The following is a 27,418-nucleotide window of genomic DNA, read 5'->3' as shown; positions in this document are numbered from 1 at the left end:
AAAAAGGAGTGAAGTAACCGTAAGTATTTGAGAGAGAAGAGAAATTTGAGAATTTAAGAGAATGAGAGGATTTGTGAGATTGAGAGAATGAAAGAAATGTTTTTATTGAATTGTGTAACATACATGGTGTATTTAAAGGAAACAAAAGCAATAAGCACTCAATAGTGTAAAAATAAATAACTAGTAGTGGATTAGCCACTCCTCCCCATTTGGTAAGGGATATGACCACTCCTCCCACTTCTTCCACTAACTAGTAGTGGACTAGCCATTCCTCCCCATTTGGTAAGTGATATGGCCACTTCTCCCACTTCCTCCATTACTTCCCTTTGTTTAATTCTTCATGTCAACAGATGTTACCACAAAGGCAATTGTAGCAGCAAAGGAATGGCTCAACGCCCAGAACAAGGAAGGAAGCAAGGCGAAGATCCCACGAGCACAGATAACTGTGCCATCACACAGCTCTGTCATACAAACCGATGCAGCTTGGAATGGTGCAACCAAGAATTCCGGGATAGGATGGATCATCAAGCAAACAGGGGAAACTCTGCCTTGGCAATGCGTGAGGCAGTGAAGAAGAGTAAGGAACTGGGGCTCCAGCAAGTCATATTCCAATCGGACTCAGCTCAACTTATAAAGGCGTTGAACGCAACGGTGGAACCGACAGAATTTTATGGAATTGTGGCTGATATTAGAATTTCTTGTCCTCATTTCGAATTCTCTACCTTTTGTTGGATTCCTAGGGGAAAAAACTCTGAGGCTGATCGCTTGGCGAAACAGGCCCTATGCGTTGTATCTGGTGGCTCGACCACATGACTCTTTTAATTAATGAATGTTGTGTTACAAAAAATAAACCTAAAAAGAAGAGAAGCAGGAGAAATCTCAAGATTTTCTAGAAGATTATGGGTTATACATAAGCTGTAAGAGCCTCACTATATTAGTTTCTACATGATTCTTGTCCTACAACTTTATCGCAGAATGAACTTTACAATTAAACCGGATACTTAATGAATTAAACAAACTCTTAAACTGAGAGCTAATACCCTAAATGAAGAATTTTGTTTGGTTGATAAAAAGAACCGACAAATATTAAGGCGATTCGTTTAATTCATCTCTCTGCACTGCTCAGTCTTCTTTGTTAATTTGAAGCCTTCAATGGATGATAATTTGGTTAAACAGCAACTAAAGTATAATTTAATTAGTTTTTCAATTGGTGTTGTCATTCTCTTTTCCATGTTTGCTCCAAATGCATAAATATAACATGAATCATGATTGTGTCTATAACAGAATAATGGTATTTACTTCCAACATTTTTCAAACAATTCTTTTAAGAAGAAAAAGTAACAAAAAATCTCCTCTATTTACAAGGAACAAGTCTAACTCTAATTCTAAGAACAAAATGATGGATAATCATCAATGAAGCCGAGAAGTCACAGTGATGAAAGTGTCTTCAGGACATGGGATCGTTAAGCCACCCATTGGATGATCGAACCCAAACTCTTCCTCGGCTTTACTGAGAAGAGCTTGAAACGAAGGTTGGCTCAAATATGAGATTGGCACCACATATCTCTTCTTCTGACTTTCTCCTACATACACCGCAAGAAACCCTTTTGGTGCAGCCGAGGTTGCTCTTTTGCTTGTTGCAGCTCCAAGAATCTTCTTTGCACCCAACAGACTTCTCACCAAAGCCATTTCTAGTTTTTTTTTGAAAGTTTGAATCCTTTTGAAGCTTCTGAAGATGTTATGAAAAGGTTCAAGTTATTGGATGTATTGCTTGTTTGTTGGTTGATGATAGAAATACTGTGTAATGTGATGTGTTTATATAGAAAGATCAACGAGTGAATTGAAACCTCTCTGAAAAATCCTTGAATCATGTTATTTGGAAGTGTGGGACAGACTAGGGAAGAGTTTCACATGGTTCTGTCTTTACCAACTGGGGAAGTTCTAATTTAATGAAATTTGTCTTGGTGAGATTATTAATTGAGTGTGTGACAATAAACTCAAAACAGATGCAATTCACAAGGGTTCGTTTTCTCAGTGTTTGTTTAGATAAAACATATGTTATTGTCAATAATAAAGACCAACAAGTTTCTGTTCTTCATGTTCTGTGGTGATCATATTCCATCATCTCTGTGGTCTAAATGGATTTAATTAATAAGAACTCAATGTGGGGACTTGGAGTTTCTCAACAACACAGCAACAAGTCTCTGTCACACGTTAAGTTGTTCTTTGATTATAGCCACAACTAGGATCACTCAGGAGTACATGACAGTTATACGTAAAAAATGAACATCTCGTTAGGTTTCGTTTCTTGTCATCAATCATGTCTAGAAGACAGTACCATGTGAAACTCTGTTTGTGTATGTCCCATACTTTCAATGGTTCCAGGGTAATTGTCAGTCCATCAATGTATTTATACATCCAGGAACCAAGTCTTCAAATCACCAAGTAGTAAAGAAAGCAATCCAAACATTGAATATGAGCATCTAACACTTCTTTCAGAAGCTTCAAATTTCAAGACACAAGAAATGGCTTTGTTCAGAGGTCTCTTGGGTGCCAAGAGGATTATTGGCCTTTCTGTAGCGGCTACAAGCAAAAAGACAGTTTCAGCTCCAAAGGGGTTTCTTGTGGTGTACATTGGGGAAGACAATGTCCAGAAGAAGAGATTTTTGGTGCCAGACTCATATCTAAACCAGCCTTCTTTTCAAGCTCTTCTCAATAAATCCGAGGAAGTATTTGGATTTGATCATCCAATGGGTGGCTTGACAATCCCTTGTCCTGAAGATACCTTCACCAGTGTGACTCCCCGGTTTCAGTAATGTTCTAGAAGAATAAAGATCTGACATTAGTTTGCCCGAGTTAGAGATAGAATTATTCAATGTAAATATGTTAACTGTTTTACCATTTTTTTTAAAAAAAATATGTTAACTTTTTCTTCTTTCTTTGTGAAAGAAAGTTATTCAAGAGATTACAAAGCTCAAATGTGTATTCCATATTTCTCTGTAAAGCAATGGTTATTCAATGATAAAAATTTCATCATTCTTGCGTACACAATTGTCTATGTATCCATATCTGTTTTCAGACACAAACCAATATATGGCCATAAGGGTAGTATGTTATAGCTTCAGTAATATTCTTATCTTATTACAAGTTAGCTTTTAATCTGAAGATTACCATCTCAGTGATCTCACTGCACAATCAAATTGCTAGATGTTTAAGACAGATGTTTACTGCTTCGGTATGGCTCCATCCGCTCAGTGTTCAGGTTTCACTGGAGCACATGAAAAGTGCTAGAAGAAAGACAGAGTAATCATTCAGTGAACGCATTACACATCTAACCCGATTGACGAACAAAATTTGTTGATTATATTGAAAGTTTTCCTTAATGTTTTGTATGATTAAATACCGAATTTACACTGAATTTCATATTCTCTGCAACAAACTCTCTGTAGAAGATTAACTCTGTTTGATGACTAGATCATTATTTTGGAGCTAAAAGAACGTTATTACAAAGTTGAAACTTGTGATATTCAAAGAAAAGAGTTTCACATAGTTTTTTATTTCTCAACAAAGAGGTTCACTCAGTTTTTGTGTTTCAGAAGCAACATGGTTTTGTTCTCCATGCTTTGTAATGATAATCTGATTAGTTTTTTTTTTCCATATTTTCAAAAATGATTTATGTTGAATGCAGAGACACACCGAATGAAGTAATGATCAAATAAGAGCACAAGACATTAAAGATTATTGAGCGAATTGTGTCTATGTCATTCACTTTCAAAAAATTATAGAACAACTCTTTCAAGAAGAAGAGAAAAAATCCTCTATTTACAAGGTACAAGTCTATCTCTAATTAGATGAACAATATGATGGATAATCATCAATGAAGCCGAGAAGTAACATTGATGAAAGTATCTTCAGGACAAGGGATCGTTAAGCCACCCATTGGATGATCGAACCCAAACTCTTCTTCTGATTTGCTGAGAAGAGCTTGAAATGAGGGCTGACTCAAGTATGAGATTGGCACCACATATCTCTTCTTCTGACTTTCTCCTACGTACACCGAAAGAAACCCTTTTGGCGCAGCCATGGTTTCTTTTTTGCTTGTAGAAGCTGTTGCTGTTACGGAACGACCAAGAATCTTCTTTGCACCCAATAGACTTCTAACCAAAGCCATTTTGTACTTTTTTTTTGTCTGAAATTTTAAACTCTTTTGAAGAGATGTATGAAAAGATTCAAGTTATTGGATTGCTGTTGTTGGTTGATGATTGAAAGAGTGGGATTTGTGTTTTATATATAGAGTAGTGAATGAGTTGAAGACTTTGAAAAATCTTTGAATCTTGTGGTCTTGAAGCGTTGGACAAACGAGAACACAGTTGCACATGGTTCTGTCTTTTGCATTTGGAGACCTTTAGTTTATTGCAATTTGTCTTGATTGATATAAGTAGGACAATATATTAAAGACATACTCAATATGCAATACACAAGGGCTTGTTTTCCCAATGTTTGTTTAGATAAGACATATGCCATTGTCAATAATAAAGACCAACAAGTTTCTGTTCTTCATGTTCTGTGGTGATCATATTCCCTCATGACTCTGTGGTCTAAATGGATTTAGTTAATAAGAACTATAAGTGTGGACCTGAAGTTTCTCAACAACAGAACAACAAGTCTCTTTCACAGGTCAAGTTGTTCTCTGGTTATATCCACAACTAGGTTCACACAGGACAGTTATACGTAAGAAAAATTGAGTACCTTCATTTCTTCTCTTCATTTATTAGTCAGACATGAGAAAACAAACAGATGATGCTCGTTAGGTTTCGTTTCTTGTCATCTATCATCTCTAGAAGACAGAACCATGTGATACTCTCTTTGTGTATGTCCCATGCCTTCAATGGTTCCAGGGTGGTTTTCATTCCATCATCAATCTATTTATACATCCAGAGACATAACCAAGTCTTCAAATCACCAAGTAGTAATTAAAGCAATCGAAACATTGAATCTGAGCATCTAACCTTTTTTCAGAAGCTTCAAATTTCAATTTTCCAGACACAAGAAAATGGCTTTGTTTAGAGGTCTCTTGGGTGCAAAGAGGATTATTAACTTTTCTGTACCGGTTACAAGCAAAAGGACATTTTCAGCACCAAAGGGGTTTCTTGCAGTGTACGTTGGTGAAGACCAGGTCCAGAAGAAGAGACATTTGGTGCCAATCTCATACTTAAACCAGCCTTCGTTTCAAGCGCTTCTCAGCAAATCCGAGGAAGAGTTTGGATTTGATCATCCAATGGGTGGCTTGACGATTCCTTGTCCTGAAGATACCTTCATCAATGTGACTTCCCAGCTTCAATGAAGATGTTCCAAAAGAAGAAGAAACTGACATTAGTTAGCCCAAGTTAGATATAGAATTATTTAATGTAAATATGTTAACAGTTTTCCTGTTTCTTTGTGAAAAAGAGTTATTCAAGAGGTTATAATTTAAAAATCTCAAATGTCTATGCCATATTTCTAAGGACCCAAACCAATATAAGATTCTTGTTTTATGACAAATTAGCTTTTTATCTCTTATGACAAATTAGCTTCTAATCTTAAGATTACCATCTCAGTAATGACCCCAAAGACCACTTGTTTCCAGAGGATACCTCGTTTTGAGACAGATTTTTACAGCTTCGGTATGGCTCGGTCAGCTCAATGTTTTGGATACGTTGGATCACATGACATTTGCTAGAAGTAAGACAGAGCAAGCATTCAGTAACACATTACACATTTTACCCGATTGACAAACGAAATCTGCTGATTTTGTGGGAAGTTTTTCTTAATGTTTTTGTATGATCAAATACCGATTTAACATTGAATTTCGTATACTCTGCAACAAACTCTCTTCAGAAGTAAATGGAAAAGGTGTCTATCTATTTGCAAAGATTAACTCTGTTTTATGACGACATCATTTTTTTGGAGCCGAGAGACGTTACTGAGCTGAAACTTGTGATATACAAAGACCAGAGTTTCACGTAGTTATTATGCGTTTCATATGTGTTTATCAGGTATTCAGGTTGAGTGGAATACAAGCAACATGGTTTTTGTTCTTCATGCTTTGTAATGATTCTCTGGAGAGTTTTTAAAAAATTGTATGGTTTTTCAAAAAATTATATGGCATTCACATAGATCCTTCGTATCTGTGGCATTCTCTTCAAAAAGTTATAGAACAACTCTTTCAAGAAGAAGAGAAAAAAATCCTCTATCTACAAGGAACAAATCTATTTCTAACTAGACGAACAATATGTTGGACAATTATCACTGAAGCCTAGAAGTAACATTGATGAAAGTATCTTCAGGACAAGGGATGGTTAAGCCACCCATTGGATGATCAAACCCAAACTCTTCTTCTGATTTACTGAGAAGAGCTTGAAACGAAGGCTGGCTTAAGTATGAGATTGGCACCACATATCTCTTCTTCTGGCTTTCTCCTACGTACACTGCAAGAAACCCTTTTGGTGCAGCTGAGGTTGCTCTTTTGCTTGTTGCAGCTCCAAGCATCTTCTTTGCACCCAATAGACTCCTCACCAAAGCCATTTCGTTTTACTTTTGTTGCTGAACGTTTGAGTTCTTTTGAATCTTTTGAAGATGTATGAAAGGATTAAAGTTATTGAATTGCTTGTTTTTGGTTAATGATAGAAAGAATGACTCGTGTGTATATATAGATAGATCAATGAATGAGTTGAAATCTCATAGAAAAGAACTTTGAAACTTGTGGACTTGGATCGTGGGACAGACCAGAGCAGATCACATGGTTCTGTCTTAAAAACTATGGAAAGATGCATTAATGAAATTTGTCTTGATGATAGATGAGTCACAAGGGCTTGTTGTCTCAAAAAGCTTTAGATGATACATATGCCACTGTCAATAACAAAGACCAGCAAGGTTCTTTCTTCCACGTTCTATGGTTGTTTATTTTTCCTATTATCTCATATCTGTGGTCTTAATGGATTTAATAAGAACTAAATGGGACCTGAAGTTTCTCAACAACCATAACAAGAAGTCTATTCCACCGTTCAAGTTGTTCTTTGATAATATTAGGATCACACATGACAATTATAAGTAAAATAAAGGATTCTTTCTTTAGAAACATTGAGAAAACAAGCCCTTGTGAACTGGATATGGAGATTATCCAAGTAGACAAGTTGCTTTAATGCATCTTTTAGAGATGTTAAAGACAGAACCATGTTCTATAGCCTGTCCCACACTTGTAGACCACATGTTTCAAGGACTTTTCAAACTCATTCATTAATCTTTCTATATACACACATAACCCTTTCTTTATATCATCAACAAACAGGAAGCAACATCCAGAACTGTCTCCACGGGAAATGGCTCCTGGATATGGAGACGGCTGATTAAGCTCCGGGAGTTGGCAAGGCCTTTCTTGGTATGTCAGGTTCATTCTGGGAATACTGCCTCTTTTTGGCATGATAATTGGACAGGTTTAGGACCTTTGATTAACCTTACAGGGGCAAACGGTCCGAGAGTTACTGGCATACGCTTTATGCTTACTGTCAAACAGGCTGCTTCGAGGGGTGCTTGGTCTAGGCCAAGGGGAAGACATCCCACTCTTCTTCTGCTGCGAGCTTGTCTTCCTGACTTGCCTGCTGAAATAAACTCTTCTCTCCCGAATATTTTTCTCTGGCGTAATACTTTGCATTCACCTCCTGCTGTCTTTTCCTCTGCTTTAACTTGGAGTACTTTGCACCCGATGCCACCTCCTGTTGACTGGTTCTCGTCGGTTTGGTTCCAAGGAAATATTCCGAAACATACATTTATCACGTGGGTTGCTGCTCGTGATAGAATGCCGACTCGAGATAAGCTAAGAAGGTGGGGTTTAGATGTTACTCCTTTGTGTCCTCTTTGCGATACGGTTGATGAGAGTCTTCATCACTTATTCTTCGCTTGTTCGTTCTCGCTGGACCTTTGGAATTTTTTGTTTCAAGCAGCTCCATTCTCACCACCTAATAGCTTTGAGCATAATCTGGTATGGCTCAGGTCCTTTACGACTAATGCAAAGCTTAAGGTATTGTGTAAGATCATTTTCCAGGCGGCAGTTTATCTTATTTGGAAAGAAAGAAACACAAGGATCCACACTGCAACTTCAAGGTCTGTTACTTCCCTGTTGAAAGAGCTTCAAACAATTTTAAGAGCCAAGCTCCATGGCTTGGATCAAAAGGAAAGTTTGTCTCGGATGGGTACCCATTCGTCCACTATGGCTGGCGTTTCATACCTTCATCTTTGGTTCCAATACTTCCAGCCATAGCTCTCCTTCTCTATAATCATTGAAGGCATCTTCTCTTGTGCTCTTTCTATCATTTTAAACCATCATTTTTTCTTCTTCTGCTCTTTCTTTACCTTTCATTACGTACTTTTGTGATGTAAGAATATTTTGGAAAGGATATCTTCAATTAAAAAAAAAAAAAAACAGGATGCAACATATCCATCAACTTGAAGCTTTTCATACATCTTCAAAAGCCTCAAAAAAATTTTTCAAACTTTAAAAAAAGAGATGGCGTTGATGAGAAGTCTACTTGGTGCAAAGAAGATTCTTGGCCTCTACACCGCAGGAGCTTCAACGAGCAAAAGAGCAGCCTCAGTGGCACCACCAAAAGGGTTTCTGGCTGTGTACGTAGGAGAGAGTCAGAAGACGAGATATTTGGTGCCGATCTCATACTTGAGCCAGCCTTCTTTTCAAGCTCTTCTCAGTAAATCCGAGGAAGAGTTCGGGTTTGATCATCCAATGGGTGGCTTAACCATTCCTTGTCCCGAAGATACCTTCATCAATGTGACTTCTAGGATCCAGTGATGAATAACTGATTTTCCAGTATTTTATTCTTGAAGTAGACTTATTCATTGTATAATATATGACTTTTTTATCTTTCTTCTTGAAAGAGTTGTTCTAAATGTTTACAAGGTGAATGTCATTTTCATGCAATAGACACCATTTTTGATCGATTGTTGAAAACGAAGGAACCCTAACTTTGTATTATATCAAATCAAGGTTAGATAAGTATATGTGAGGGTATTAGACATCCGGATCCGTGGCGCAATGGTAGCGCGTCTGACTCCAGATCAGAAGGTTGCGTGTTCGATGCACGTCGGGTTCAAAATCCCGAACATTAATCCGGAAATTTTTGTTTCCATCCCAAGATTTACCCTCCGGTTTTGCTACCTTTCACCCGGTTCTACTAGGAGTACAATATAGTTTGAACTCAATTTATTATAACCGAAAATATGTGTTAACACTAACACGTACGAGTTACGACGACACATGAAGAGCGAAAACATTGGTCTGCTGTCTGCATGCTGTCTGCATGCTATAAAGATTTAGAAGAAAAAGAACAAAGAATCAAGAAAGAGGAAATAAAACCATAGTAGCATACGTAAGAAAACGATTAAGTTTTGAAGAAAGCATAATCAATGGTGGATTGTAAAACAGAGAACCAAAGAGAGAGAAAAAACCTCTTTTAGCTTTTCATTGTTTGTGTTTTGGTTGCACATTCATTTAACTTGGGAGAAAAAGCATTCTGAAACTATTCATATTATTTAACTCTTTCACATTGTAAAACGTTAACATATTTACATTGGATGATTATATCTCTAACTAACGTTAGTTTTTTCTTCTTTTGGAACATCATCATTGAAACCTTGACGTCACACTAATGAAGGTATCTTCAGGACAGGGGATTGTCAAGCCACCCATTGGATGATCGAATCCAAACTCTTCTTCGGATTTGCTGAGAAGAGCTTGAAAAGAAGGCTGGTTTAAATATGAGATTGGCACCACATATCTCTTCTTCTGGATCTGGTCTTCACCAACGTACACTGCAAGAAACCCCTTTGGCGCTGAAACGGTCTGTTTGCTTGTAACCGCTACAGAAACGCCAATGATCTTCTTTGCACCCAAGAGACCTCTGAACAAAGCCATTTCTCGTGTCTGGAAAACTAAAATTTGAAGCTTCTGAAAAAATGTTATAGATGCTCAGATTCAGGTTTGGATTTGCTTTATTTACTACTTGGTGATTTGAATACTTGGTTCTGTCTCCGGATGTATAAATAGATTGATGATGAACATAATCAACCAAAGTTTCACATGGTTCAGTCTTCTAGATATGATAGATGACAAGAAACTAAACCTAACGAGATGTTCATTTTTTACGTATAACTGTCCTGTGATCCTAGTTGCGGATATCATCAAAGAACAAGTTAACGTGTGACAGAGACTTGTTGTTCTGTTGTTGAGAAACTTAAAATCCCCACTATGAGTTATTATTAAATAAATCCGTTTAGACCACAGAGATGAGGGAATATGATCACCGCAGAACATGAAGAACAGAAGAAACTTGCTGGTCTTTATTATTGACAATAACATATGTCTTATCTAAACAAACATTGAGAAAACAAGCCCTTGTGAATTGCATTTGTTTTTAGTTTATTATCCCACACTTAATTAATAATCTCATCAAGACAAATTGCATTAAACTACAACTTTCTCAGTTGGTGAAGACAGAACCATGTGAAACCCTGCTCTAGTCTGTCCCACACTTCAAGTCCACAAGCTTGAAGGATTTTTCAGAGAGTTTCAATTCATTGGTTGATCTTTCTATATATACACACTACCCATTATTTCTATCATCAACCAACAAACAAGCAATACATCCAATAACCTGAACCTTTTCATAACATCTTCAGAAGCTTCAAAAGGATTCAAACTTTCAAAAAATACTAATCTAGAAATGGCTTTGGTGAGAAGTCTATTGGGTGCAAAGAAGATTCTTGGAGCTGCAACAAGCAAAAGAGCAACCTCGGCTGCACCAAAAGGGTTTCTTGCGGTGTATGTAGGAGAAAGTCAGAAGAAGAGATATGTGGTGCCAATCTCATATTTGAGCCAACCTTCGTTTCAAGCTCTTCTCAGTAAAGCCGAGGAAGAGTTTGGGTTCGATCATCCAATGGGTGGCTTAACGATCCCATGTCCTGAAGACACTTTCATCACTGTGACTTCTCGGCTTCATTGATGATTATCCATCATTTTGTTCTTAGAATTAGAGTTAGACTTTCTCCTTGTAAATAGAGGAGATTTTTAGTTACTCTTTCTTCTTGAAAGAGTTGTTCTAAAAGTTCTGGAAGTAAATGTGATTATTCTGTTACATAATCATGATTCATGTTATATTTATGCATTTTGGATCAAACATTGAAAAAAGAATGACAACACCAATTGAACAACTAATTAAATTATACTTTAGTTGCTGTTTAACCAAAAATTAGAAGGCTTTAAATTAACAAAGAAGGCTGAGCAGTGCAAAGAGATGAAATTAAACGGATCGCCTTACTATTAGTCAGTTCTTTTTATCAACGAAACAAAATTCTTCATTTAGGGTATTAGCTCTCAGTTTAAGAGTTTGTTTAATTCATTAAGTATCCGGTTTAATTGTAAAGTTCATTCTGCGATAAAGTTGTAGGACAAGAATCATGTAGAAACTAATATAGTGAGGCTCTTACAGCTTATGTATAACTCATAATCTTCTAGAAAATCCTGTTATGTTTCTTGAGATTTCCCCTGCTTCCTTCCTTCTAGGTTATCTGCTGGTTTAACTATATATTAGTCTTTCAACTCACGTAACAATGTCAGAAACAAAATCCTTGATTTGATCAAAATTTATCTTCCGTACACTGTTTTTCTTTTTTTTTTTCTACCAAAAGCTTAAAGCCCTAAATATTTATTGTTCTCGTGAAATGATGAACTGAGAGACACTTGTATAAAAAAAATTACATAGAAATTAATGTCATATTTAATCAAATAAAAACATAATTAGTACTGTCAGAGACTTGTTGTTATGTTCTGCTGTTGAAGAACAACAGGTCCCTACTTTTAGTTCTTATTAAATCCATTTCGACCTCAGAGTTTAGAGAATAGGCCAAACAACCAACCACTTGACTACTACGGATTCAAAGAAACATTGAGAAAACAAGCCCTTGTGAATTGCCGTTGGAGATTATCCAAGTAGACAAATTGCATTAATGCATTTCTTTCCAGATGCGAAAGACAGAACCATGTGAAATTGTGGTAGCTTGTCCCACACTTCAACACCACAAGTTTCAACGATTTTTCAGAGAGGATTGCAACTCATTATCTTCATTGATATTTCTATATATACACATAACTCATTCTTTCTATCATCAACCAACAATAAGCAATCCAATAACCTTATATTTTCACACATCTCTTCAAAAGAATTCAAACTTTCAGAAATGGCTTTGGTGAGAAGTTTATTGGGTGCAAAGAAGATTCTTGGCCGCTCTGTAACATCAACAGCTTCTACAAGCAAAAGAGCAACCATGGCGGCACCACCTAAAGGGTTTCTTGCGGTGTACGTAGGAGAGAGCCAGAAGAAGAGATATGTGGTGCCAATCTCATACTTGAGCCAACCTTCGTTTCAAGCTCTTCTCAGTAAAGCCGAAGAAGAGTTTGGGTTCGATCATCCAATGGGTGGCTTAACGATCCCTTGTCCTGAAGATACTTTTAAGCTAACTCCTACTGATTAGCACTAGAGTTAGATTTATTCATTGTATATAGATGATTCTTTACTCTTTCTTCTCGAATGAGTTTTCTGGAAAGGTTATAAAATGAATTCAGTTTTCATGCAATCTACACGATCTCATGTAATACGTTTTGGATCGATCTTTGAAAACGAAATACACAACACTTGAATAACCTAAAACTAAAATTGCTTCATAGGTCAATTAAGCTAACTCCTACTGATTAGCATCCGGATCCGTGGCGCAATGGTAGCGCGTCTGACTCCAGATCAGAAGGTTGCGTGTTCGATTCACGTCGGGTTCAAACTCCCGAACATTTATTCGGACATCTTTTATTTCTGTTATTTCCATTTTTTCCTTTTAGTTCAATATGATTCAAGAAAAGGGAAATCCAACAAAGTAAATTCATCATGAATATATCAGAATTTTAAATATTATATGTTTTGTTTTCCAAACTTTAAACTTAGCACTAACGTCAACCTGATCCTAACAGTACAACAAATTATATTTAATATAGTTTTTAATATATATATATATAAAGATGTAGTATCTAGAGCTATTAAACTTTCAGAATCCCTTCACAAGCTAAAAATGTGTGGTATTCAAAATAATTTTCATTATTACATGCATTTTGAAATTTGTTAGTTTTGACTTGTTTAGTCTCAAGTTGATGTTGTCCAAAAGAAATAAACAATCTTAAGTTGATATTGGTTTTAAAAATTATTCATGCTAAGTTTTATATGATTTTATTCCTTATAAGTTGAATTCAAAAGATTGAACTTTTGTCGTCAGGAATTGATAATGCACATTGCACAATAGGGGATGTCAATTCAAATTATGACACAGGCTATATTAATAGAAAACTACAAACTACTAGAATACAAAACTCCTATCTCTATCCCTTGTTTCCAGAAAAAAAAAGAACCCAGGCCTCGTTAATGGATTGGTTTATTGGTAGTTCAAACTTAGCATGCAACGTTAATTAGCTATATATATTTCTCAAAAAAAAAAAAAAAAAAAATTCTTTCAAAAAAAAAAATAAAACATAATTAAGCTATATATAAAGGATATAGGTGGTGGACTAAAATTATACATACGAGTTTCAAACGTAATATATGGCTGTAAAGTAAATATATATTAAGCAATAAAACAAAAAATAAGTGGAAAGTCATTTTCAGTATTGAGTTACTAAAACAAGAAATTTGCTCTGCTTTTTGCGTGTCTGCGAAGTCTCACTCTTACTCCTGTTTCCTTGTATTATTACCAAACTAATTAGTTTCATGACACATGTGAATCTGTCTCAACTAACCACATGTAAAAAAATCAATTCGAAATTAATGTTGTAAATGCAAACACTAAGAATTTTGGAAGCTACATTTGGCTGTCTTAAGGGGAAAAAAGGTCTCCTCTCTTTCTCCCATGCTTTGCCCATAATCAAACAGAGAGAGAAAAGAGAGAGAAAAGAGAGAGAGAAGTAGAGAAAGGGGCTTTAGATTGAAGAGTGAGAGGTTGAAGAAGGGTTTCGAGAAAAAAAGGAGAGATGGTGAGAAACGGTGGTTTTGGTCAGATCATGGAAGAAGGTGACAGTCCTGGATTCTTCAAGATCCTTAGAAGGGAAGATCTATCTTCTCAACTCATAGTAAGTTTCTCACACTCCATCTCCGAGTTTAGTTTCTTGCTACGTCTTTAGTTTGAAACATCAAATCTTTTAGGGTTTTCCATCTTCAAATAGGGTTTCAAAAATAAATCTACTACTTGTGGTCTCATGAACTTAGATCTGTTTCTTGGTGAGGTCTTGCTCTGATCTTTGTTTTCAAATTTCTTGTGAGGTTTGTCTGTGAAATGATCAGACTATATATCACTGAAACTGAAGCAATGCTAGTTTCTTGATGTCCCTTCTCATGATTTTGTTGTGCCTCCATAGAGAATGATTCCTCATGACATCATAAGAAGCATCTCCGACGACTCTTCGTCGTTTAAGATGGTCTTGAAAGTGCCATGGGGAAGCTCATGGACAGTCAAAATCTCCAAGAACCCAAGTTTTCACTACATTGAAGATGATGGATGGAACCAGTTTGTGAACGACAACGCTTTGGGTGAAAACGAGTATCTTACCTTCACTCACGAGGGTAATATGCGCTTTAACGTCAACATCTACGAACCAGATGGTACGGAGATGCTTAAACCAAGAGAATCTGCAACCATTGCTTCAAGTTCCGGTAAATGCCCCTCTCTATGAGACTCAGTTGTGATGCTTATGTAAGAAGAAGACAAGTTTTAGATTTTTGTTTGTTGGTTTTGGATGAATATATAGGTATGAACAAGAGAGAACAAAGGGAAGGAGTATACAAACATGTGAAGGAGGAGATAGTGTCTTCCTCTGAGTCTAGCTATTATTCTATCAAAAGAGCTCAAGGGAAGAAACAGGAGCTTAACTTGGGAAAGAAGAAAGCTGAAGAATCCAAAAAAAACAAGAAGAGTATGAAGAAAAAGAAGGTGGTGGATAGTGATTTAGAAGAAGGCACCTCATCACTTGTTCCAGAGTTCAGTATCACCATAAGGAAATCACACCTCGTTTTCTTGGTAAGATAAGCAAAGACAAGATCAGCAAAACATTGTCAGATTGATTGAACTAATCTAATGAAAGAAATTTGTGAAACAGGGAGTTCCAAAGGTGTTTGTGGAGATGCATATGCCAAAGAAGACAAAGTGGTTCAAGATTCGTCCGGAAGGGAAAGATTCATGGGATGTTTTGTTTTTGGTCACTGATACACAGTCAAGATTCTCTGCTGGATGGTCTCGTTTGTCCAGAGAGTTAGGTTTAGTGATTGGAGACGTCTGCACGTTCAAGCTCATTAAACCTACCGAGATGCTTGTCAAAGTCTCAAGACATGATGATGATGAAGATGATATTGAGGAAGATGATGATAATGATGAAGAAGAAGCAGAAGATGCTGATGAGGATGATTCTGATGATGAAGATGCTGAAGATGATGATGATGATGCTGATGAAAGTGAGGATTAGTTGGAGAACAAGTGAGAACTTGTGTTATTGGTGTTGTGGTTTAATGTTAGGACCTGTTTTGTAATGTCTTCTTTCTATCTACTCTGTTTAGTGTGATTTGGTATCCATGGATGAATCTTATCTCAGGTTGAGTACACATCACAACAATCTCTCTCTATGGTCTCTTCTGGTTCTTGATTGACAAAGAAAACTAGTTACAAACCTGTTCTTGTGTTGTCCCCTTCATACAATATAGAGAAATGTATACACCATTAATCACTGAGAGTTCTGAGCTAAGTTAGATGAGTGGATCCATGAATCAAGCGTCTTGATAGCTTTCCCTGACGACTGTACTTCACGGGCCAAGGTTACTCCTTCCCCTAGCGTTTGGACTCTGTTGCTAACCAGAAGAGCCGCACCTGCGTTTAGGATCTAAAACAAGAAAAAAAAAAAAAGAGATGAACTAATTGAATGTGAAAGTTTTCAGAGAGAAAGCGAATGATGTGAAACAAAACGTACCAATGAATCTGCTATTGATCCTTTCTCCCCTGAAAGCACACGTCTTAACACATCAGCGTTGTAGTCTGGACCTCCACCTCGCAAATCCTCAAGTGTACAACGAGGTATACCAAAGTCCACTGTCAAAATAAAAAAAGAAATGACCTTTAAATTTAACCAACTCCCCTCATATGTCACCAAGCTGCATCTACAATAGAGAGAGAGAGGATAAAAGAGCTAAAAGAGTTGAGAGAGAATCTTTACATGGGTCAAATGAGAACTCTTCTATCTTCTCCAGGGTTACATCATAAACTAGTCCTCCTCCTGTTATCATTAAGCCACAACGATTAGTAATCAATGAAACGTCAATGGTTTTGGGAAGAGAGAATCTTACCCAACGGACTCATTTCGTCTAGGCCATATGAATGAACAACCAATGCTCTTTTCATACCAAACAGTTGCAATGCCTTTGCCATCTTCATAACCTATATACACCACAACAGAATAGAATATGATCAGTATAAGACTTTCTGTCGTTGTTGTTGACTTAAGACCTGATTCAGTGGTAAGTATGTGTTACCAGATTTTTGTGGTACACTCCAACGACGGCATAAGACACTCTAGCGGGATTAAGCATAGGTCCCAGTACGTTAAAAACAGTTTTTATTTTAAGCTTTTTACGGACGGGACTAACGATCTTGGTAGCTGGATGATACATTGGTGCCATCATGAAACCAATCCCTGATTCTTCAACACATCTCTTGATCCCTTCTGGTCCCAAGTCAATCACCACTCCTAGCGCCTCTAGTACATCAGCACTTCCACAAGCAGAGGAGCTTGAACGACTCCCTTGCTGCAAAAATAAACAGATGCATTCACTTACCGTAACATTTCAAAATTATCAAACTTCTTTTTAAGGGTTTTATCAGTTATTATACCTTTGCTACTTTTGCACCACAAGCTGCAGCGAGTATTGAAGATCCAGTTGATATGTTGACAGTGTTTGCTCCATCACCACCTGTTCCTACTATGTCCACGGCATCAGCTAATCCCTCGACTTTCCTTGCATGCTTCATCATTGCCCTAGCTAACCCTACAATCTACCCAACACCGGATTATTTAAAAGGTAAATGTCTACCCAAAATACGATTACTTATACGTTTTTATACGCCTAGATTGACTTAGTTTTATACTTACCTCTTCATATGTCTCTCCTTTAGCTCTCAGTAAAACCAGGAAGGCGCTAATGAGCGCCTCGTTTGTATCGTTCAGCAAAAACTCTAGCGATGATTCAGCTTCGGATTCAGATAGATCAACCCGATCAATCAAAGATTCAATCAGCTGGGAAAAAAAAAACAAAACAAAACAATACAACAGAGCAAACATGTTATGAGAGAAGATAGTAATCTCATTAAACTAAACCTCTGTCTTCAAGGCCATTGGAATGTCAAACTAAAACTAAAGCTCTTTTAATCACATCTAAGTACATACAGTTCCACTCAAAATCCATAAACGCCACCAACTTTGCCCAAGCCATACAAATAACGTACAGGACCCAATCACGTGTAGTCGGAAGACAAACCAAGTGAAACAGATACAGATACTAAAGTACCAGATTCATCAAGACCCGGAACTGTTTAAACCCACCATCTAAGTGCATACACTTTCACTCAAAGCCATCAACTTTGCCCAAGCTATACAAATGAAATTTGAACAACAAACATGACCCAATCACGTGACTACCAGATTGATCAAGACCCTGAACTGCTGACCCACAAAGATGGGATTTTTTTTTTTTTTAAAGTCGAAAACTTTAACGTGAAAATCCGAAATGAGAACTTACCTGGTTGAATGATTTGGTGGAAGAAGCGCTGGCATTTTCACGAACACTTGGCAGAGCTTCAGGAGCACCGAGACCACCGCTCAAGCCCAGATTCTGACAGTAAGCGAAAGAGCTGCAACATCAAGATCACAATCAGATTCAAAGCTCTAAGCAGACACATAAACCCAAGATCGAGACTTACATGCGACTAGAATCCCCGCGAATTGAGGACACAGCTCCGATCGAGGAGAATCGCCGGCGAGGCAATGCCGGATAAACTTTAACACTGATTCTTCCGGGACTCGAGACATCAGCTGGGGTGTTGAAGGAGGTGACGATCCCAGAAAGCTTGATGCCGGAAACAATGGAGGTGGGCACTGCCATAACTTAATCGCTCGATTGCTTACAAACTAGAGAGAGATGAAGGAGGGAGAGAAAGAGAGAGAGAGAGGTACGATGGATCTCTCAAGTAGTGACCAAAGCTAAGCTACTTTAAAACTCATCTTTTATAAAATTCAACTCTGTTTGGCCTTTTTATACCCAAACCAGTTATAATTTTCCTAAATTTGTTGTGACAAAAAACAAAGAAAAGATTCATGTAGTTTTCTTGTTTTCATATATTTTCTTACAAAATTGTTGGATGTAATAATATAATTACTAATTAGTAATTAGTGTACTTGGGGTTAACCAATTTGTTACAAAATGTTGCGTATATTTTCTTGTTATATAAGTTTGTTTTTAATTAAAATCAAATGGTGAGTAAGAAATATTTGAAACTTTCGCGCGGGATATATTATATTTGGTTAAACATAAGTTATGTTTGTATATGCTTATTAGTTTAGTTATTTTATAAATTTATTTTTTATTTTTTTAAAACTTCTACTGTATATAGTATTTATCATTAAGTATAATTTTTGTCTTTTTAAATATGTGTTGCATTGGTCTCAAGCAGTTGAAACTATGCATGAATGTTTAGTTTCGATTCAGTTCTTGTTTGTTTTTCTCGGTTTTTAGTTTTTTTTTGTTCTAGAAATATATGAACCATTCAATTATTTATGAAATTTTGTTTAGTTTTGGTTTGGTTATTTTGGTCTTTGGTTTAGTTCGGGTACCAATCATAAGAACCAACTAATATCCAATAAACTTTTGGTTCCAATTCGCTTATGAATTTTGATTAATTTTGGATAATTCGCGTAAAAAATCAGATCTTTTCAGTTTTGGGATTTAATATCGGATAATTCAGATAAATTTTAATATTGAAACAAAAACTATTTGGATAATTCTGTTATTTCGGGTAACTCAAATAATTTTAAATATTTTGGATAAATAAATATTCAGGTATTTCTTATTTTAGTAATATTATTTTTTGGTAATTTTAAAACAAAATATAATTTATATTTTAAGTACTCATTCGGTTCTATGTTCGGTTCTAACACGGTTTTAGTTTTTCAATTTCAGAAATATATGAACTGCTCGGTTATTAGTGAAATATTTCAGTTTCAGATTCATTTTTTTTGTCGGCTTCGATTCAGCTTTTTCTTCTTAATTAATATGCCGAGGCATAGTTGAAACCATAGTGATAGCGCATGTTTTTTTATTTTTTGTTTGCACATTTTTATTGTATTTATTTGTTGCACATGTTCAGTGGTGGCATATATTTTTTTTTATTTCAAATTTTCGGGTATTTGGTTTATAAATAATATTTTAATTTTTTGGTGATTTTATAACTAAATAGAATTACTATTTTAGGTTCTTATTTGGTTCTATGATACAATTTTGATTTTCAGCTTCAAAAATATATAAACCGCTCGATTGTTTGTGAATTTTTGTTTAGTTTTGGATTGTCTTTTTTGTTGCCTTCAATTTGATTTTCGGTTCTTAATTTATGTGCACGCATAGTTGAAACGTAAGTGGTGTCACATGTTTTGGTTTTTTTTTTTGCACATTTTTTTATTGTAATTTTTTATTTGTTGTGTAATATTGTTATGGAAATAGTGTGTGTTGAGAGGCACGAAACTTAATCCTCATTGTAAATATGTTTTGAGCAATTCTGTGTGATTGTCTATTTTTTTGTGTGGTGCCCTCATTTTGAGAGTGAATGTTATATTATGTTATCTAGGAAGTCGTGTTATGGAAAGAATTTTATGGGGTTGATGTTATTGCATGTGATACTTCATACTTGACATGATCCATGAACCGCGAGTCACAAGTGAGCCTCGTGAAATTTTCAATCATCCATCTCACCTTCTTTGCGTTTACCTTTCATCTACTAAGAGCATGTCGACACCCATGAGTTCACTTTCTTTCTTCGCATTCCAAGTCTCTCCAACAGGAGCAATCGCACCTCGACTGGTTTAGGACAACCTTCGGCTTTTTAATTCAATTAAAAGTAGGTCATTGTGGGCATTGAAGATCGCTGAACTGCAGAGAAAGGATGTAAGATTTTTTTTTTTGATAAGAAGAGAGAATGTGAAATGATTTGATGGAATTTGTGATTTTTAGTGAATCCAATTATGGTATTTATAGTTATATGTGTAGTTTTCAGATGTTTCCATGGCAGTGTGAGTGAACTAATGAATGCGAGAGAGTGGAGGTAGTGATGAGAACAACATTAATGAGATCATTATAGTGGTTGATTGAATTCAGGAGAAATGTGTTATGTAAACCAACAGTTGTTGTTGGCTAATTTGTTCTGACCATACATGATCGAAGAAGAAAGACTTATGTGTCGAGATTTTGGAACAATGATAGATCCAAATAAATAAATTAAATGAAACTTGAGGTTTTCGTAAGTAGACAACCCATTTTTCAGAAGCAAAGAGTGAGAAAGTCACGTATCACATTTTGGAATAACCTTCGCTGAAGTGGCGCATTGTGGAGCTTTTCTAGTCAATATTAGTATAGATTTCCCAGTCGTACCTAGGACGTGGTTGGTGGATTATAACATCTTTTTAATCCGTCTTTTATTGGTGACTCACCAACAACGTTTTTCATAAGTACATTTTGGTCTTATTTCCTCACATTATCACACAGGTAAAAAGGTAGGTCCGATAATTTAATGATTGCAAAATATAATAGTCCATAAACTTTTGTAAACGCATGTTTGATTATATACGCAACTAAAGGAATTAGTATATATAGTCCAATTAGTGGCCTATTAACGACCCAAGATGGCCCAATAAGCGTAAACGACACAATCTATATACAGTATACACAATCTAGTCGGATTTTAGTAGACCTCGCCATAATAGCCAGGGCCACCATAAAACCTCCAAAATTTTCGAAAAAATATATAGAAATAGACTTTTAAATTTGTAAAAAAAATATTAAACTCCTAAATTATTGAATTTTTTTTCTAAATCATCTATATTCCCAAAATTTTAAGACCGGCCCTGAGCTGGTCAGATAACGAACAGCATCACGAAAGGTTTTCGATCACGGAATATTTGATGCCGAAAGTAATAAAACTCTGACGCCATCGCTACCATCTTCTTTTGTACAAGATACAACACCAATACCACCAAAAAACATAGCCCCACGAATATACCCGTCGCTCGTGGATCGCACCTCGTCACCAAAGCCTGCGTCTTCTCCCCTTGCCCGCCAGCTCGCCGATAATGTACGGCCCAATATCTCACGGCAGTGTTCCTAAGCATCTCTTCATAAATCAAAGTCACGGGTTCGATATGGTGCATCAACGACAACAATAATTGACAGTATAGTACATGTGTATGAAATTAGTGATGTACCTAACTCACCCCCAAAAGTTAGTTCAAGAGTGCATGATTGCCCATACACATATATATTGCTCAATGATCACGTATGTGTTCGATGTGGGACATCTAATAGCCCCTCTCGAGATGTGGGTTGGAAACGGTCCAATGGAAACAGCTCAAACCTAACATGTCGGACATACCACATCAATATGAGCCACATTTACAGGCTACAAAGGTAGGAAACTGTTTATGTGAGAAATCATATGCTGGGTTTTCACCATGGACTCTGATACCATATTAGTGATGGATCTAACTCACACCCAAAAACTAACTCGAGAGTGGAGAATTACCCATAAACATATATATTGTCCAAGGATCACGCATGTGTCCGATGTAGAACATCTAATATATGAAGTTTGCTAATTAATTAACTAGCTTATTTTGGATCAAGAAGTTCAGAAATAAATCATAATATTAACCAGCCTGCCATAAGATAAAAACATCTCCGATGGATGTAAGAAATTCTTGAGACTTTAGAAGAGTTTGGAAGGATTTCATTTTTCTTTCAAATCTTTTTTATTGGATTTAGTATTTTTTTAAAGGGAAATCATCTCAAGTTTTTTAATATATTTTTCAAAAAAACTATTAAGGATCTATTGTGGTGGGTTTTTTGCACTGTTTGTTGGCTCCACCGACACGTAGCGATCCGCGATTGGTGCGCTTTTAATTTTTTTTTGGTTTATATAATAAGACAAAAAAAATTTTTAAGAAAACTATAAGGGTTATAGGGTTAACGATGCTCTTAGAGCATGATCAACCCGGAGTTATTAACAGAAGTTAAAAAACTGTTTCTTAACTTCCGCCAATAACCCCACTCTAAGAACCCTGGGTTAATCATGGTCTTAAGAGTCCTAAATCAATGAGGTTTCTATTAGCAGCTAAAGATTCTTGACTTAGTCTTACACTGAGAGGCTAGACAAGTGAAAGCTTGGCCCAGTCCTATTAAACGCTGTGTTCCTTTCTTCTCCAAATAAATGTTTTTTATGTTGTGGACTATTAACCAAATAATAAGAAATAATAAAAACTAGGAAATCAGAACTGTAAAAATATTTTTTCTTGTAATATTTTGAACGTACAATATTTTATGTTTTATATTACGTACATAAACCATCAGCTGAAGTATGAAAGCGTGTAAACTCGTAGAAGAAGATCAACCGATTGTACTCGTGACTCGTGACCTTGTATTGCCTATATAACTTATATGCATATGCTAAATCTAGGCCTGTTCAATATGGTAAAACCGAACCGTACCGAACCGAACCGAATCGAAATAGACAATATGGTTTGGTTTTGGTATATACCATATAAACCGAATGGATATAATTTTATAAAAACTGTAGGATTTGGATATGGTTTGGTATATAACCGATTAAACCGAATAAACCAAACAAAACCGATTAAAAGTAGAAACATGTAAATATGTATCTATTTTATAACAATACATGAAAATCTATTTGTTATATAAGTTAAATTTGTGTTAATAACTATTACCATAATGTTATAGTAATAAAGAACCTTATATATATCTTTTTGCTTTATTTTAGTATTCACTAAATTAATATGAAGATGAAAAATTTGATGAAAAATAATTAATGGAAAATTTTCACAACTTTTTTCTTATCTATACAGAGTTTCGTGTTCAATCGAAAAAACATGACTTTAATGAACACCAAATATGAAAGAGTGAAAAAACTTTTCTTTCATGTTTCTGTTTTGTTTCATACTTTTATTTTCAAAATTTCAGGCTCTGATTTTAATTATAGATTTGGTGATTTTATTTGATGGTAGAAGCATTTTTACGTTTTTGTTCATTTATTTGAACATATAATATATTTTTAATAAATGATTGTGTTGACAATATGACTCTAAAATTCATTTTATATGATCTCAAACTAAATAATTATGTTTTTTGGTATAAAACCGAATAAACCGAAAACCGACGGTATATAAACCGAACCGAACCGAAATAAATATGAATTTAGAATGGTAGTTATATTTTACTAACCGAAATACCAAAAACCAAAAAAACCGAACCGATATCCGGATTGAACACCCCTAGCTAAATCTAATAGGCCTATATGTTTTTGGTCATCACAGTAAAAAAAATCATAGAAAATAACGTATTCGTTGTTCAAAAAAATAAAATAATAACGTATTCGTGAGAAGAATTTTCAAGTCGATATTTGAGAAAACCAAGAAGAGATAGTGGTTAAATTTACACAGACATGGCTTCTTAATCATCGCCATCAACTCGTCATTACAGCTACGATGTCTTCCCAAGCTTCTCCAGTAAAGATGTCGGCAGAACTTTTCTCAGCCACTTTCTTGAAGGGTTGAAAAGCAAAGGAATTAAAACTTTCCAAAATAATGGGATCATGAGGAGCGAGTATATCACCACTGAGCTCGCAAGAGCTATTGAAGAATCAAGGATCTCTGTCGTGATCCTATCTAAGAACTACCCTTCTTCGAGCTGGTGTCTGAACGAGTTGCAGCGGATCATGAAGTGCAAGGTTTCTTTAGGACAAATTGTGATGGCAATCTTCTACGATGTGGATCCATCTGATGTGAGAGAGCAGACGGGAGATTTTGGAAAGGTCTTCGAGGAAACTTGTTATGGGAAGACAGACGAACAAAAGAAGAAATGGAGGAAGGCTTTGAGTCATGTTGCGGTTATTGCCGGAGAACATTCTGTTTCATGGTACTGTTCACATAATGCAAATCCAATTCACTGTTTTCGTGAGGATTGACCATAAATACGGATATTCTGGTATATATTATATACTCCATTGGTTTCATAATATATATATATATACACGATGTTTTAAAAGGTATTTAGTGTTTCAAAATGAAAATATTTTGTCATTTTTATGTTAATTTTAAAGATTATTAGTGATTTAAACCTCCAACTATTTTTAAATCGGATGAAAAATTTTCAACTAAATTTTTATGTTTTTAAACCTTTAACTATTAAACCGCTAATATCGTTAACATTTCGTTAATAAAACCGTTTTTTTAACTAAGACCCGTTAAATCGAAACGCAGTATTTCATGTAATCACGTAAACGACATGAGGTTCTTATAACCAATAGATATTTTAGTGATTTAAACTCTCAACTATATATAAATCGGATGAAAAACCTCCAACTAAAATTGTATGTTTTTAAACCCTAAACTATTAAACTTTTAATGTTTTTAACCCTCTGTAAATAAAATCATATTTTCTAAAGTGAACTGTTAAATTGATGTCAAGATAGGATGGATTACATCCATGTCCACATTACAAAAATGCTCTTGACGAGTTTTTACCTAGATATATATTTTGTGCCACTGTTTAGGCAAAAAAAAACACATATAATATATTAAGGTTTTAGAAGCTTAAGGTTTTGGAGAGAAGATTAAGAACTCATTCAATGTATTGTATTGGAACTCTAGTTTATCTATCTATAATATATCATGCAATTCATTCAATTTATCTTTGTGTTTTGTTTGATTATGTCTGAGTAGTAACCTTGTTAGACTTAGGGTTTGTATGATATTAATGAATTATTGATGTTAGAACTGTTAAGGTGATTAATTAAGAATCCTTCACAGAGTTAGGTCTTACTGCTTGCATTCTATAGTAGTTAACTAGAATCATGAATTAGGAGTTGACAACTACGAGAGTAGTCTCATACCTGATAGTAATTTTGTTGAGTTAGGTTGTTAAACACGAGCTGTAGACACTATATAAGTGTATCGATCGACACTCGTTCCATGTGACACGCGAGAGTGTGGACATAGATTCAGACTTATAGAATCGCAACGAGAGATGGATATCTTGCATTAGCATTCGAGTTCTAGGATTGATTATCACATGCACTTAGCAACTATATCATAATTAGGATTCCCTTAACCTGAAAGTCTAGCTTATATCTTATCTTGTGAACTCAACCAATCTATCTTATTTACTGCTTATCATTATTTACAGTTTTAACCAATTACCTGCCTAGCTTAATTTTATATTTAATATGTTCTATTGTGTTTCTACGCTCTCTGTGGATTCGATTTCAAAGTGCTAGCTACAACCGATCTCTTATTTGAAAGAGTTGACTCTAAAGTTAATTTAAGCTTATCATCATTAACTATTGATATATGGAAGTTTTAAGCATTTCATGTCGTTTATGTAACGGTTCTCCGTTTAGAAAAGATGACTTTGTTTACAGAGGGTTAAAAGCATTAAATGTTTAAAAGTTGAAGGTTTAAAAACATAAAGTTTTTGTTGTGAGTTTTCCATCCGATTTAAAAATAGTTGGAGGTTTAAATCACTAAAATATCCATTGATTATAAGAACCTCGTGTCGTTTTCTTGATTACATGAAACACTGTGTTTCGATTTAACGGGTCTCCGTTAAGAAAAAATGATACTGTTAACGGAAGGTTAACGACATTAACGGTTTAATAGTTTGAAGTTTAAAAACATAAAATTTTAGCTGAAAGTTTTTCATCCGATTTGAAAATAGTTGGAGGTCTAAATCACTAATAACCCTAATTTTAACTTTATTGAAAAGTATTTAACCAGTTATATTTTAAAGTTTTTTATGATTGGTTAAACTATTTTTAACCTAATTTTTTAATTTTTATGATTTTAGATTTAGTCATAACGTCTTATATTATGAAACCAAAAGAGTATAATCTAATCCGGAAGCAGGCCTAGGCACTATAGGCTATTGCAGTCCTTGTTTTCGGTCTAGTGTTCTAACTTTATAATTATATGTCATGTCTTTTTAGGGCTAGTGAGGCTGATATGATCTCTAAAATCGTCATGGATGTTTCTAACGCGTTGCCATCAACGGATTTTGATCACTTAGTTGGAATAGAAGCTCACGTAGCAAAGTTGAAAGCGATGATGTGCCTAGAATCGGACGAGGTGAAGTTTGTGGGGATATGGGGTCCTGCGGGTATTGGTAAAGCCACAATAGCTAGAGCTTTATACAATAAAGTTTCCAGAAACTTCCAACTAAAGTTTTATAGGCAGCCAGCTTGGAAGCGTGCTTCTAACAAGATGGAATTTCAAAAGGAGCTTCTATCTGGAATTTTAGATCATAGAGACATGAAGATAACCGACAAAAAAGAAGCAATACTTAGGTTAATGCACCAGAGAGTCCTTGTCGTTATTGACTGTGTCAGTTCTGTAGAGCTACAAGCTTTGCAAAAACTAGTTAAGTGGTATCTTAGATTCGGAAGTAAGGTGATTGTGACGAACGCAGATCTATATACATTTACGGATAACGGAATTGAGCAGATATACATATTGAAGTTAAACTTGATTTTGGGCTATGCTTAATTATGGACCAATAAACTCTTATTGGACTAAACCCAAAATTAAGCTTAAATTCTAGAATCTTTCTAGAATTATCATCACCTCCTCAAATAGAAAAATATCTAGATATTGTAGTAGAAAAATCTAGAGAATAAAGAAAAATCTAGGAAGTAAGGAGGTTGTAATAGAACCATCTAGATATTTGTAATAGAGTTTAGGAGGCTATAAATACCTCTTCATCCTCTCATTTGTAAAAACACAAGAAGTTGAACAAGTAAAGTATAAGAAAGTTTTCTTAAAGAAAGAGTGTTCTACTCAAAGTTCTCTAAATCTCTTTGAGAGTTCTTCCATATTATTCTTCATACTTGGAAGTTTTCTTGTTTCTTTCGGGTTCTCGGGTATTACGGTCTTGGGCTAGTGCTAAGCACTATCAAGGGTGGTTTCTTTACA

The 27,418-nt window shown here is 35.5% G+C and overlaps 12 protein-coding genes, 2 non-coding genes and 1 pseudogene across 14 annotated transcripts; 10 read left to right on the top strand and 5 right to left on the bottom strand.

The window, feature by feature from the left end:
- Window positions 1-1,248: 1,248 nt before the first annotated feature.
- On the bottom strand, window positions 1,249-1,835 carry LOC106327409 (auxin-responsive protein SAUR21-like). Its single transcript, XM_013765554.1, has one exon. The coding sequence runs from the start codon at window positions 1,687-1,689 to the stop codon at window positions 1,411-1,413; it is 279 nt and encodes a 92-aa protein (XP_013621008.1). The 5' UTR covers window positions 1,690-1,835; the 3' UTR covers window positions 1,249-1,410.
- Window positions 1,836-2,380: 545 nt separating this feature from the next.
- LOC106326040 (auxin-responsive protein SAUR21-like) lies at window positions 2,381-2,993 on the top strand. Its single transcript, XM_013764080.1, has one exon. The coding sequence runs from the start codon at window positions 2,526-2,528 to the stop codon at window positions 2,814-2,816; it is 291 nt and encodes a 96-aa protein (XP_013619534.1). The 5' UTR covers window positions 2,381-2,525; the 3' UTR covers window positions 2,817-2,993.
- A 707-nt stretch (window positions 2,994-3,700) lies between these two features.
- On the bottom strand, window positions 3,701-4,376 carry LOC106327764 (auxin-responsive protein SAUR21-like). The gene has a single exon (XM_013766011.1). It carries the CDS (start codon window positions 4,169-4,171, stop codon window positions 3,875-3,877), a length of 297 nt encoding a protein of 98 aa, XP_013621465.1. The 5' UTR covers window positions 4,172-4,376; the 3' UTR covers window positions 3,701-3,874.
- Window positions 4,377-4,755: 379 nt separating this feature from the next.
- LOC106327765 (auxin-responsive protein SAUR21-like) lies at window positions 4,756-5,558 on the top strand. The gene has a single exon (XM_013766012.1). It carries the CDS (start codon window positions 5,054-5,056, stop codon window positions 5,342-5,344), a length of 291 nt encoding a protein of 96 aa, XP_013621466.1. The 5' UTR covers window positions 4,756-5,053; the 3' UTR covers window positions 5,345-5,558.
- A 584-nt stretch (window positions 5,559-6,142) lies between these two features.
- Window positions 6,143-6,677, bottom strand: LOC106327767 (auxin-responsive protein SAUR21-like). Its single transcript, XM_013766014.1, has one exon. The coding sequence runs from the start codon at window positions 6,562-6,564 to the stop codon at window positions 6,286-6,288; it is 279 nt and encodes a 92-aa protein (XP_013621468.1). The 5' UTR covers window positions 6,565-6,677; the 3' UTR covers window positions 6,143-6,285.
- A 159-nt stretch (window positions 6,678-6,836) lies between these two features.
- LOC106323255 lies at window positions 6,837-8,296 on the top strand. Its single transcript, XM_013761410.1, has 2 exons — window positions 6,837-6,912; window positions 7,473-8,296. Exons 1-2 carry the CDS (start codon window positions 6,837-6,839, stop codon window positions 8,294-8,296), a joined length of 900 nt encoding a protein of 299 aa, XP_013616864.1.
- A 144-nt stretch (window positions 8,297-8,440) lies between these two features.
- On the top strand, window positions 8,441-8,968 carry LOC106327763 (auxin-responsive protein SAUR21-like). Its single transcript, XM_013766010.1, has one exon. It carries the CDS (start codon window positions 8,543-8,545, stop codon window positions 8,837-8,839), a length of 297 nt encoding a protein of 98 aa, XP_013621464.1. The 5' UTR covers window positions 8,441-8,542; the 3' UTR covers window positions 8,840-8,968.
- A 100-nt stretch (window positions 8,969-9,068) lies between these two features.
- Window positions 9,069-9,140, top strand: TRNAW-CCA. Its single transcript has one exon. It is a non-coding gene; the product is annotated as a tRNA-Trp (tRNA).
- A 432-nt stretch (window positions 9,141-9,572) lies between these two features.
- On the bottom strand, window positions 9,573-10,041 carry LOC106327766 (auxin-responsive protein SAUR21-like). The gene has a single exon (XM_013766013.1). The coding sequence runs from the start codon at window positions 9,959-9,961 to the stop codon at window positions 9,671-9,673; it is 291 nt and encodes a 96-aa protein (XP_013621467.1). The 5' UTR covers window positions 9,962-10,041; the 3' UTR covers window positions 9,573-9,670.
- A 596-nt stretch (window positions 10,042-10,637) lies between these two features.
- Window positions 10,638-11,126, top strand: LOC106323032 (auxin-responsive protein SAUR21-like). Its single transcript, XM_013761193.1, has one exon. It carries the CDS (start codon window positions 10,770-10,772, stop codon window positions 11,046-11,048), a length of 279 nt encoding a protein of 92 aa, XP_013616647.1. The 5' UTR covers window positions 10,638-10,769; the 3' UTR covers window positions 11,049-11,126.
- A 1,077-nt stretch (window positions 11,127-12,203) lies between these two features.
- On the top strand, window positions 12,204-12,673 carry LOC106324806 (auxin-responsive protein SAUR21-like). Its single transcript, XM_013762790.1, has one exon. It carries the CDS (start codon window positions 12,283-12,285, stop codon window positions 12,574-12,576), a length of 294 nt encoding a protein of 97 aa, XP_013618244.1. The 5' UTR covers window positions 12,204-12,282; the 3' UTR covers window positions 12,577-12,673.
- Window positions 12,674-12,802: 129 nt separating this feature from the next.
- Window positions 12,803-12,874, top strand: TRNAW-CCA. Its single transcript has one exon. It is a non-coding gene; the product is annotated as a tRNA-Trp (tRNA).
- Window positions 12,875-13,939: 1,065 nt separating this feature from the next.
- On the top strand, window positions 13,940-15,731 carry LOC106320305 (B3 domain-containing protein At5g18000). Its single transcript, XM_013758671.1, has 4 exons — window positions 13,940-14,209; window positions 14,495-14,789; window positions 14,885-15,153; window positions 15,233-15,731. The coding sequence occupies exons 1-4, from the start codon at window positions 14,111-14,113 to the stop codon at window positions 15,593-15,595; spliced, it is 1,026 nt and encodes a 341-aa protein (XP_013614125.1). The 5' UTR covers window positions 13,940-14,110; the 3' UTR covers window positions 15,596-15,731.
- LOC106320295 (anthranilate phosphoribosyltransferase, chloroplastic) lies at window positions 15,703-18,416 on the bottom strand. The gene is made up of 9 exons (XM_013758661.1): window positions 18,097-18,416; window positions 17,916-18,027; window positions 17,270-17,413; window positions 17,011-17,172; window positions 16,653-16,925; window positions 16,467-16,557; window positions 16,337-16,396; window positions 16,094-16,212; window positions 15,703-16,006 (listed from the first exon to the last, which is right to left on the bottom strand). The coding sequence occupies exons 1-9, from the start codon at window positions 18,276-18,278 to the stop codon at window positions 15,851-15,853; spliced, it is 1,299 nt and encodes a 432-aa protein (XP_013614115.1). The 5' UTR covers window positions 18,279-18,416; the 3' UTR covers window positions 15,703-15,850.
- A 5,479-nt stretch (window positions 18,417-23,895) lies between these two features.
- LOC106323222 overlaps window positions 23,896-27,418 on the top strand; it is an 8,632-nt pseudogene continuing 5,109 nt past the window's right edge.

Source organism: Brassica oleracea, chromosome C2, assembly GCF_000695525.1.
Source record: "Brassica oleracea var. oleracea cultivar TO1000 chromosome C2, BOL, whole genome shotgun sequence".
Lineage (NCBI taxonomy): Eukaryota > Viridiplantae > Streptophyta > Magnoliopsida > Brassicales > Brassicaceae > Brassica > Brassica oleracea.
The sequence above is the reverse complement of the archived record's forward strand: the minus strand, read 5'-3'. Positions and strand labels throughout refer to the sequence as shown.

Bases quoted from the DNA above. Each gene is read 5' to 3' on its own strand.
- LOC106327409 (XM_013765554.1), bottom strand. From the start codon at position 1,689: ATGGCTTTGGTGAGAAGTCTGTTGGGTGCAAAGAAGATTCTTGGAGCT.
- LOC106326040 (XM_013764080.1), top strand. From the start codon at position 2,526: ATGGCTTTGTTCAGAGGTCTCTTGGGTGCCAAGAGGATTATTGGCCTT.
- LOC106327764 (XM_013766011.1), bottom strand. From the start codon at position 4,171: ATGGCTTTGGTTAGAAGTCTATTGGGTGCAAAGAAGATTCTTGGTCGT.
- LOC106327765 (XM_013766012.1), top strand. From the start codon at position 5,054: ATGGCTTTGTTTAGAGGTCTCTTGGGTGCAAAGAGGATTATTAACTTT.
- LOC106327767 (XM_013766014.1), bottom strand. From the start codon at position 6,564: ATGGCTTTGGTGAGGAGTCTATTGGGTGCAAAGAAGATGCTTGGAGCT.
- LOC106323255 (XM_013761410.1), top strand. From the start codon at position 6,837: ATGAGTCACAAGGGCTTGTTGTCTCAAAAAGCTTTAGATGATACATAT. The intron at 6,913-7,472 runs GTTCTTTCTTCC...ATAATTGGACAG, and splicing joins CAATAACAAAGACCAGCAAG to GTTTAGGACCTTTGATTAAC.
- LOC106327763 (XM_013766010.1), top strand. From the start codon at position 8,543: ATGGCGTTGATGAGAAGTCTACTTGGTGCAAAGAAGATTCTTGGCCTC.
- LOC106327766 (XM_013766013.1), bottom strand. From the start codon at position 9,961: ATGGCTTTGTTCAGAGGTCTCTTGGGTGCAAAGAAGATCATTGGCGTT.
- LOC106323032 (XM_013761193.1), top strand. From the start codon at position 10,770: ATGGCTTTGGTGAGAAGTCTATTGGGTGCAAAGAAGATTCTTGGAGCT.
- LOC106324806 (XM_013762790.1), top strand. From the start codon at position 12,283: ATGGCTTTGGTGAGAAGTTTATTGGGTGCAAAGAAGATTCTTGGCCGC.
- LOC106320305 (XM_013758671.1), top strand. From the start codon at position 14,111: ATGGTGAGAAACGGTGGTTTTGGTCAGATCATGGAAGAAGGTGACAGT. The intron at 14,210-14,494 runs GTAAGTTTCTCA...GTGCCTCCATAG, and splicing joins ATCTATCTTCTCAACTCATA to AGAATGATTCCTCATGACAT. The intron at 15,154-15,232 runs GTAAGATAAGCA...TTTGTGAAACAG, and splicing joins AATCACACCTCGTTTTCTTG to GGAGTTCCAAAGGTGTTTGT.
- LOC106320295 (XM_013758661.1), bottom strand. From the start codon at position 18,278: ATGGCAGTGCCCACCTCCATTGTTTCCGGCATCAAGCTTTCTGGGATC. The intron at 16,213-16,336 runs GTAAAGATTCTC...TTATTTTGACAG, and splicing joins AGAGTTCTCATTTGACCCAT to TGGACTTTGGTATACCTCGT. The intron at 16,007-16,093 runs GTACGTTTTGTT...TTCTTGTTTTAG, and splicing joins GATCAATAGCAGATTCATTG to ATCCTAAACGCAGGTGCGGC.